Raw genomic sequence first — 10071 nt, 5'->3', positions numbered from 1 at the left:
TCATCCCCTAAAAATAGATGAGTATCTTAAGTAAAGCTTAGTGAAGTAAAAATATTCCACTAACTTTTGATCGGACCTAGTTAATCTCCTAAATATAATAGAGTAAAAAACAAATTTGATCAGATGAACATGGATTCGATTTAAACAAACTTCTAAACCAAAATTCGACACAAATTTATATTACTATCCACCAAAAATCGGTTTTTTTGTTGAAATTTTGAAGTATTTGTTTTGATTTTTTTCCCCTTAACCCCAATGATCCTGGGCTCAGAATTGGACATTCGAGAGACTTGTCACTGAACCCCAATAACCTAGCAAAATAGTGAACGTACCTAATAAAAAAAATAAGTAACCCAACATAAATATAGTTTCAACCAAAAAAACCCTAAATACTAGTGTTATTACTAGTTGAGGAGCTGAGGTGGTTCATGTTATCGTAGGAGTTGTATTTGGCAGGCTCCTTCTCCTTGGATGTGCAGTGCATTTTAACCCAGGGTGCATGTCACACACTGTAGCAAACAGTAGCTCGGGAAGACTGGGGCACTCGGTCGTCTTCATTGCTCCTCCATTATTGCTCTGCACTGTAAAGGTAGGTAGCAGCAGAGACCGTGAGCAGCAGTAACAATATCGATCGCTCCTCCATTATTGCTCTTGCTCATCTTGCCCTGTGCTTCACACACTCCATTATTACACAGCAAAGCATCCAGCAGTAACAACACGGCCGCTGCTCCTCCTCCATTAATGCCTTGCCCTGCAGACTCTGCTCTCAAAAAGGGAAGGGAACCACGGTTGCTCTTGCTCAGCTTGCTGTGTGCTCCATCCAAATCCAAAATCCAAATCCAAGCATGGCGCTCAAGAGGAGTAGATGTAGATCCATCGCCTTCCTCAAACGCCATCGCTAGCTAGCTCCTGTAAGCGCTCTCTATCCTCTTCCCCTGAAATCTATGTTTTGCCTGCTCCTCTTCTTTTCTTTCCATCTCTCACCTGACCATAGCTGCTCCTCTTCATCTTGTCCCAGCAAGCTCTCAGGGGATCTGGTTGGCATTTCGAGGTGGTCGCTCAACACCCTACACCGGATCTTGCTGGAGGATTTCAACAGAGGGCGGCCGGCAGACAGCAGAGTCTGCTCAGCTATGCTTTGCTTCTGCTTGTACTCTGTAGGTAAGGCCTTATTGTTGTTGGCTACTTAGTTATTAAATACCCAAGTACACATTCTGATACTGTGATGTACTAAGCAGTCAAATATAAATCTGTTCAAATCACAAAATTTATTAGATCCCCTAGCTAGTAGATGGACCCAATCTCTGCAGATTCAGTCATTGCTGTCCACATTCAGATTCAGTCACGTACTAAGTATTCAAATACTATAAATCTGTTCAAATCACATAATTTATTAGATCCCCTACCTAGTAAGTATTCGATGGATCTAATCCCTGCAGGGTTCAGGTTCAGGTTCAGGTTCACATTCAGATTCAGACATAATTTATTTGATTCCACCATTTTATCAAGCATTGCTGTCCACATTCCGGTTCAGTCATGTACTTGGCATTCAAATAGTATACACCTGTTGAAGTGACATACTTTACTTGATGGTGATGATGATGATGATGATGATAGCAGATCCAAATACACACACAAGTACTACTATTCATGTATAGATCAAATCTGACAGAACAAGGACATTATATGGAGGTCCTTGTTTTGAGCTCACAGGAACAAAAACTAGAGCCGCATTATTACTTTTTAACATGGAAATGCTCAGTTGCTAGCCTAAAATACTAGACTCTTCAGGAGTGAGCCAAGTTGTAATAGGTCAAACCATTGAACTCCTAAATATCAGTGCAAGCACACAAATGAACAGTGGCCAGCTCACAAGTTTAATGCTACATTTTTGTGCAGTTAATGTCACTCTGAATCATGCATATAAATTTTGGATATAGAGACATTATCCCCTATGTGCCGAAAATGCTGCATATGCTAAAACTATGAAAAGCAGAAAAACATATGCTTCAGGTTAACATATATCGAACTATATTTCAGCTCATCCACAACATCTTCAGGTAAGCATACAGTCCAATGTAACCGAACGAGGCCTAAGCAGCTATTTTTCCTTGGTGTTGGAGTGGATGCATTTCTTTTCCTGTGTATTTCCTGCGATAGAGAACAATTTCCTTTGCTTTTCTAACTTCCAATCTGTGTGTGTTACAGGACTGCTTCCTAGCTAAAGGATCCATACACTGAGAAAGAAGATCCACCGGTTCCACCATGGAGGTGGTGACCGGTGCCATGGGAAGCTTGCTCCCCAAGCTCGGCGAGCTGCTCGTGAGTGAGTACAAGCTGCAAAAGGGCGTCAAGGAGGACGTCGAGTCCCTCGAAAGGGAGATGAAGAGCATGAACGCTGCCCTCGTCAAGGTGGCGGAGGTGCCAAGGGACCAGCTGGACAACCAGGTCATCATCTGGGCTGACGAGCTCAGGGAGCTGTCGTACGACATGGAGGATGTTGTCGACAACTTTCTTGTGTACGTCAAGGGATCTGAATCCGATGCTGTCACCGACTCAAACAAGCTCAAAGGGCTAATGGTGAAGATGGCCAACTTGTTCACCAAAGGCAAGACTCGCCATCAGATTGCCGATGCCATGAAGGACATCAAGAACCGCGCCCAAGAGGTGGCTGGCCGGCATAACAGGTACAGGGTTGATGAGGTTGTTGCCAATGCAGCTGGCAAACACAAGGTTGACCCTCGTCTGCTGGCATTGTACAAGGATCAGAAGGAGCTCGTTGGCATTGAAGATGAGCGGAACAAGCTAACCAAGATGCTCACAGATGGTGTTGGTGATGGTGATGTTCCCAAGCAACAACACATGATGAAGATGGTCTCAATTGTTGGACCTGGAGGACTTGGCAAGACTACACTTGCTAAGGCAGTGTATGATAGGCTTCAAACACAATTTGAATGCACAGCTTTTGTTCCAGTGGGTCGAAACCCTGAAGTGAAGAAAGTTTTAAGGGATATCCTTTTGGAGGTTGGCAAGAAGCAGGAGCATATTGGTGATGTAGCCATATTGGATGAAAGACAACTCATCAACATACTCCAACGACTACTTGAGAATGCGAGGTACACACCATCTCCTTAATCAAGTTTATATGTCAAAACATTAGCAAATCGGGCTGGCTAATCATTCCCAATTACAGTGGTACAAGTTAAAAATACCATCAATAGTATATGACGCGCAGAACCTAATGCGTTTGATGTAGTGACACAATGCCGCATTACATGTTAGGATTGATCCCAATGTCATCTACATGGAACTGGCAAATGCATGAAGAAATAAAGTAAAGTAAGTTACATGGCGTTCTTCAATGACACGCAGGTCATACAAAAAATAAAGACAACTCCTATGGCTCCTGCCGGTTGTCATACTCATCGACATGCAAGTCGTGAATCCTATTACAAGAATATGATCAATCTCATACATCACATATATCATTCATCACATCCTTTTGGCCATATCACATCACATAGCATACACTGCAAAAACAAGTTAGACGTCCTCTAATTGTTGTTTGCATGTTTTACGTGGCTGCTATGGGTTTCTAGCAAGAACGTTTCTTACCTACGCAAGACCACAACGTGATATGCCAATTGCTATTTACCCTTCATAAGGACCCTTTTCATCGAATCCGTTCCGACTAAAGTGGGAGAGACTGGCACCCGCTAGCCGCCTTATGCACCAAGTGCATGTCAATCGGTGGAACCTGTCTCACGTAAGAGTACGTGTAAGGTCGGTCCGGGCCGCTTCATCCCACAATACCGTCGAAACAAGATTGGACTAGTAACGGTAAGCATATTGAACAACATCAACGCCCACAACTACTTTGTGTTCTACTCGTGCAAAGAATCTACGCAATAGACCTAGCTCATGATGCCACTGTTGGGGAACGTAGCAGAAATTCAAAAATTTTCCTACGTAACACCAAGATCTATCTATGGAAAGACCAGCAACGAGTAGAAAGGAGAGGAGAGTTTGCATCTACATACCCTTGTAGATCGCTAAGCGGAAGCGTTCAAGTGAACGGGGTTGATGGAGTCGTACTCGTCGTGATTCAGATCACCGATGATCAAGTGCCGAACGGACGGCACCTCCGCGTTCAACACACGTACAGCTCGGTGACGTCTCCCACGCCTTGATCCAGCAAGGAGAGAGGGAGAGGTTGAGGAAGACTCCATCCAGCAGTAGCACAACGGCGTGGTGGTGATGGAGGAGCGTGGCAATCCTGCAGGGCTTCGCCAAGCACCTACGGGAGAGGAGGAGGTGTCACGGGAGGGAGGGAGGCGCCAAGGGCTCAGGTATGGATGCCCTCCCTCCCCTCCACTATATATAGGGGCAGGGGAGAGGGGGGAGGCGCAGCCTTGCCCCCTACTCCAAGCAAGGGGTGCGGCCAAGAGGGGGGGAGGAGTCCATCCTCCCCAAGGCACCTCGGAGGTGCCTTCCCCCTCGAGGACTCTTCCCTCTAGGGCTCCCTAGGCGCATGGGCCTCTTGGGGCTGGTGCCCTTGGCCCATGTAGGCCAAGGCGCACCCCCTACAGCCCATGTGCCCCCCCGGGGCAGGTGGCCCCACCCGGTGGGCCCCCGGGACCCTTCCGGTGGTCCCGGTACAATACCGATGACCCCGAAACTTGTCCCGATGGCCGAAACAGGACTTCCTATATATAAATCTTTACCTCCGGACCATTCCGGAACTCCTCGTGACGTCCGGGATCTCATCCGGGACTCCGAACAACATTCGGTTACCACATACAAGCTTCCTTTATAACCCTAGCGTCATTGAACCTTAAGTGTGTAGACCCTACGGGTTCGGGAGACATGCAGACATGACCGAGACGTTCTCCGGTCAATAACCAACAGCGGGATCTGGATACCCATGTTGGCTCCCACATGTTCCACGATGATCTCATCGGATGAACCACGATGTCAAGGACTTAATCAATCCCGTATTCAATTCCCTTTGTCTAGCGGTATTTTACTTGCCCGAGATTCGATCGTCGGTATCCAATACCTTGTTCAATCTCGTTACCGGCAAGTCACTTTACTCGTTCCGTAACACATCATCCCGTGATCAACTCCTTGGTCACATTGCGCATATGATGATGTCCTACCGAGTGGGCCCAGAGATACCTCTCCGTTTACACGGAGTGACAAATCCCAGTCTCGATCCGCATAAAACAATAGATACTTTCGGAGATACCTGTAGTGCATCTTTATAGTCACCCAGTTACGTTGTGACGTTTGATACACCCAAGGCACTCCTACGGTATCCAGGAGTTACACGATCTCATGGTCAAAGGAAGAGATACTTGACATTGGCAAAGCTCTAGCAAACGAACTACACGATCTTTGTGCTAAGCTTAGGATTGGGTCTTGTCCATCACATCATTCTCCTAATGATGTGATCCCGTTATCAACGACATCCAATGTCCATAGCCAGGAAACCATGACTATCTGTTGATCACAACGAGCTAGTCAACTAGAGGCTCACTAGGGACATATTGTGGTCTATGTATTCACACGTGTATTACGATTTCCGGATAATACAGTTATAGCATGAATAAAAGACAATTATCATGAACAAGGAAATATAATAATAATACTTTTATTATTGCCTCTAGGGCATATTTCCAACAATAACATGGTCGAGCCATGAACCATGCGTAAGCTGGTCTCCCCAAAATAGCGTGGTAAGCGCTCTGAAAATCCACGACCTCAAACGTCAGTTTCTCTTTGCGAAAATGTTTCGAATCACCAAACACCACGTCCAGAGCTATTTGGCCGAGTGACTCGGCCTTCTTTCCTGGTATAACTCCATGAAAACTCATGTTACTGGTGCTCAGTCGGGACATCGGAATGCCCATTCCTTTCAGCGTGTCCGCATACAATAAGTTCAGTCCACTACCACCGTCCATTAGCACCTTCGTGAGTCGAGTGCCTTCGACCACCGGGTCGACCACCAAATCTTGCCTCCCAGGGGTGGCTATATGAGTCGGGTGATCAGACTGGTCGAATGTAATGGGAGTTTGAGACCATCTCAGATAACTGGGTGTCGCCGGGGCGACCATGTTCACCTCACGGTTAATAACCTTTAGTCGACTCTTGCTTTCCACATCCGCAAAGATCATCAGAGTGGAGTTAACATGAGGATATCCTTCCTCACTGTCCTCCTTGTCTTCGGCTTTGTCCGACTCCTTTTCCTTGTCCTTGGGCTGTTTACCTTGGAACTACTGGATCAGAAGTCGACACTGGCGAGTGGTATGCTTCGGGTAGATGATATTACCCTCTTCGTCTTTCTTCGTGTGGATGTGACAAGGCATATCCATCACGTCATTTCCTTCTTTATCCTTCACCTTTTTGGGGTTCCAGGATCCTTTGGGTTTCCCTTTGAACTTGCCCTGAGTCACGGCCAGAGCCTCCCCACGAGCCGCTGGTTCGGCCTTCCGTTTCTGCTTCCGACTGGAGTTTCCTTTCTCCGACTGACTCGGCTTGTACTTGCCGCTCCGGAGTCGGTCCTCCTCTTCGCCGTTGGCGTACTTGGTGGCAATTTCCATCATCCGACTCATGGTCATATCTCCGGTCCGACCAAACTTCAAACTTAATTCCCTGTTCTTAACACCATCCTTGAAGGCGCAGACTGCCTGATGATCAGACACGTTCTCCACGGTATGATGCAAAGTGATCCATCTCTGAATATACTCTCTTAAGGTCTCATTCGACTTCTGCACACAAACTTGCAGTTCTGTCAATCCAGCTGGTCGCTTGCAAGTTCCCTCAAATGTTCTGACAAACACTCGGGAAAGATCTTCCCAAGTGTAAATGCTGCTTGGAGGTAACTGATTCAACCATGCTCTGCCAGAACCTTCCAACATGAGCGGTAAGTGCTTCATGGCCACCTCGTCATTCCCACTGCCGATCTGCACAGCCACTCGGTAGTCCTCAAGCCAAGTTTCAGGCTTAGACTCACCGGTGAACTTGCTTACTCCAGTTGCCAACCTGAAGTTGGGGGGAATCACCGCGGCTCTGATAGCCCTGCTGAAACATTCTGGACCAGAAACATGCACTCGACTGCTAGTGGGCGCATCTCTGTCAGGGCCACCTCGATGAGCCCTATTCCGATCGACCAGGCCTTGCACGATGATGGATCGCGCGTCAAAGCCTGGTTCCCTGGGATCGACCGGAGCTCTTCGCCCCACACTGAGTTGACGCCTGTCATCCTGCTGCCGAGGAGCGTAAGACCCACCTCTCGGGGGAGGAGTGGGCACTCGACGCCTATCATCACGATCGTATCGGTCACTATATTGGTCTCGTCGATTCTCGCGTCCTTCACGCCGCGGAGGCGATCTGGGGCTGTGAGCCGACTGAACCGTATTCGCAGCGACGGATCGACTGTGAATCCTGTTGCGTGACTGCGACACGGCTGAATTCTGATCTCCTGCTGCCCGGAGCAAATCTCTGATCTACATCAAGCCTCTGCCAGCCTTCGACTGAGAGGGCTGAATGGACTCTGCTATACGGGTTGCAGCTGCTAAATTCTGAATCGGGGTTCGATATACCTGAGTCGGCGGGAAGAGTTGACGCCGATTGGAGTCGGGTACTCAATGCCGCATGCGCTCATTGAGTGCTCGCTGAAGATTCTCCAGACGAGCGCGTTCAGCCAAGTTGGCCAAACGTGCCTCCTCCAAGGCACGAGCCTCGGGGGTTTCTCCCGCGATGGGAGTATGCAGGGCATCCATGTTCCTGCGGCGAAGTTCTTCCCTTTGCAGGGAATTAAGTGGCTCGGGCTGGTACTCTTCATGGACTTGTGCGGGGTCGCCTCCACCGTCTACCCCATCCTCGCGGGGGAAACCGGGAGGGCTGCGAGGCCCGTTGACCATCAAGACTTCCGCCGCTGGATCACTGCTGTCGCACTCGGATGCAGTCTCTACGGAGCCAGTCGACAGATCGAACAGGCCGTAGAGGGATTCGTCGGGCTCGATTGCCGCAACTTGGGTGGTGGCTGTCTGGCGAGCCACCGCGTGCCTCACCTACCGCTGGAGCCTCGACCGACCAGAGCGCTTGCGCTGGCGGGAGACCGGGAGGGCGGACGATAGGGGAGTCGACCGATATGGAGTCGACGGTTGCCGCAGCAGAACGCCGCGGATACATGCGCGAAAATGCGTCGCGCCGCGGACGGGGAGCGCATCAATGTCGAGTGGAGCCTCCTGGAGCCAAGCGGAGTCGTCGGCGACGAAGGTGAGAGCGCCGAGACGGATCTCGCGGCCCTCGACCAAAACTCCACCAGCAACCATGATGAAAGTAATTGGAAAAACTGCAACTTCTCCAAAAATCGCTAAGACACCGGCCCCACGATGGGCGCCAACTGTCGTGGTTCTAAGTGTGACAGTAGAGTGGGGGGTAGGTATGGAGAGGCAAGGTCCTAGCTATAGAGCAGTTGTAAACACCAAGGATGTACGAGTTCAGGCCCTTCTCGGAGGAAGTAACAGCCCTACGTCTCGGAGCCCGGAGGCGGTCGAGTGGATTATGTGTATGGATTACAGGGGTGCGAAACCCTTGACACTGAGGAGGGGGGTGGCTTATATAGTGTATGCCAGACCCCTCCGGCCCTCAGTAATGCAGGGTTTAAAGTACATTAAGTCTAGGCGTTACTGGTAACGCCTTACATAAAGTGTCCTAAATACCATAAAGACTACTTAATTACAGACCGTTACGCTGCAGAGTGGTTCTTGATCTCCTGGTGGTCGAGTGAGTCTTCATGGTCGAATCCTTCGAGTCCGTCGAGTGAAGTCTCTCTTGGTCGACTGGAAGGTAGTTTCTTCTGAGGGTGTCCTTGGGTAGGGTACTTAGATCAGGGCTATGACCCTACTCTAGGTATATGACTTCATCAGGTACTTATTACGCAAAATCTGTACCCACGTACCTTCGGTCTCCACCGAAAGTTTGTATAACCTCTTGCTGAGTAGACATCTGTTCTTTACCTCTAAGTTCTCAATCCCGAGCCCACCTTGGTCCTTCGGTCTACAAATGATATCCCACTTAGTTAGCTCGTATTTTCTCTTTAATTCATCGCTTTGCCTGAAAAATCGTGATCGATAAATGTCTAACCTTTTCCGTACCCCTATGGGTACTTCAAAGAAAGACAACTGCAACATCGGCATACTTGTGAGTACTGAATTTATCAGTAACCAGATATTAACTGCAGATGTGGATGAGTGCTGGATAAAATATTTTGTGGAGTCTTTTTGCAACGTGCGGAAAATCGAAGTCCTAGGACTATTTTTTTCCATTGGACACCAACATCCGAGTTAGATGACTACTGAAAAGGCTATAAGCCTCCTCGGCAACTCCGTGTATGCGCCAAGTTGAGGAGCTGCGGGGTGCGTGCGTCATTCAGGTTTCTGCAAGGAAGTAAGCAGAGCCTTGAATGCACTTGGATCACAGTGGGTATGCGTGCCTTCAAGGATGCCAGCAATGATATTGACTTTATTGGTAGCCCTTCGCTTAAGATAGTGTACGCTAACATAAAACTAGCGACAAGTGTTTTTTTTCTTCTTCAAATTGGGGGTAGTTTTGCACTTGTCCTCCTTTTTCACCTGGTCGGATAATTGCCCCAGCGACAAATATATCGGTACAAAGAGGGTACCATCCATGCATATATGCTTGGTTGCCTTCGAATTGGCCTCGCAGTGCAGGTGCGCTCCGGTCGATTTCTCCTCCAATTAATTTGTGATTTGTGATGAAGGGTCATTGGAGTAGGATTAGAAGCCACCCTAGGTGCTATGCTATCAGATGGACGAGTTTGCCAGCAATGGAAGCACACCACCGTGTGGCGGTGGTACAGACAAGTGTTGGGCGGGCGTGTGGTCGGACCATGGGAGAAATTTTGGTGGAATGGAAAACTTTGGTGTACTCGGTGGGAAATTTGGGTGAGACACAAAGTAGTTGGGAAGTCACCCACGGTGAATTCTGTTGGGACGGAAACCCCGGCGGTTGAAATTATGGATACGAAGAGAAATATTTATG

General features: G+C 48.5%; 1 protein-coding gene across 3 annotated transcripts in view; it reads left to right on the top strand.

The window, feature by feature from the left end:
• Positions 1 to 594: 594 nt before the first annotated feature.
• The window catches only part of LOC123135373 (disease resistance protein PIK6-NP), an 11923-nt gene continuing 2446 nt past the window's right edge, over positions 595 to 10071 (top strand). Inside the window, exons 1-3 of one of the 3 annotated variants that reach the window (XM_044554416.1) lie at positions 595 to 911; positions 995 to 1161; positions 2209 to 3116. In XM_044554416.1, the coding sequence (XP_044410351.1) occupies positions 2266 to 3116 (851 nt within the window). In that variant the 5' untranslated portion in view covers positions 595 to 911; positions 995 to 1161; positions 2209 to 2265. The remainder of the gene's footprint in view (positions 912 to 994; positions 1162 to 2208; positions 3117 to 10071) is intronic. The other 2 variants (XM_044554415.1, XM_044554417.1) reach the window with 2 other exon arrangements.

The sequence above is a fragment of the Triticum aestivum genome, chromosome 6B (assembly GCF_018294505.1).
Source record: "Triticum aestivum cultivar Chinese Spring chromosome 6B, IWGSC CS RefSeq v2.1, whole genome shotgun sequence".
NCBI lineage: Eukaryota > Viridiplantae > Streptophyta > Magnoliopsida > Poales > Poaceae > Triticum > Triticum aestivum.
The sequence above is the reverse complement of the archived record's forward strand: the minus strand, read 5'-3'. Positions and strand labels throughout refer to the sequence as shown.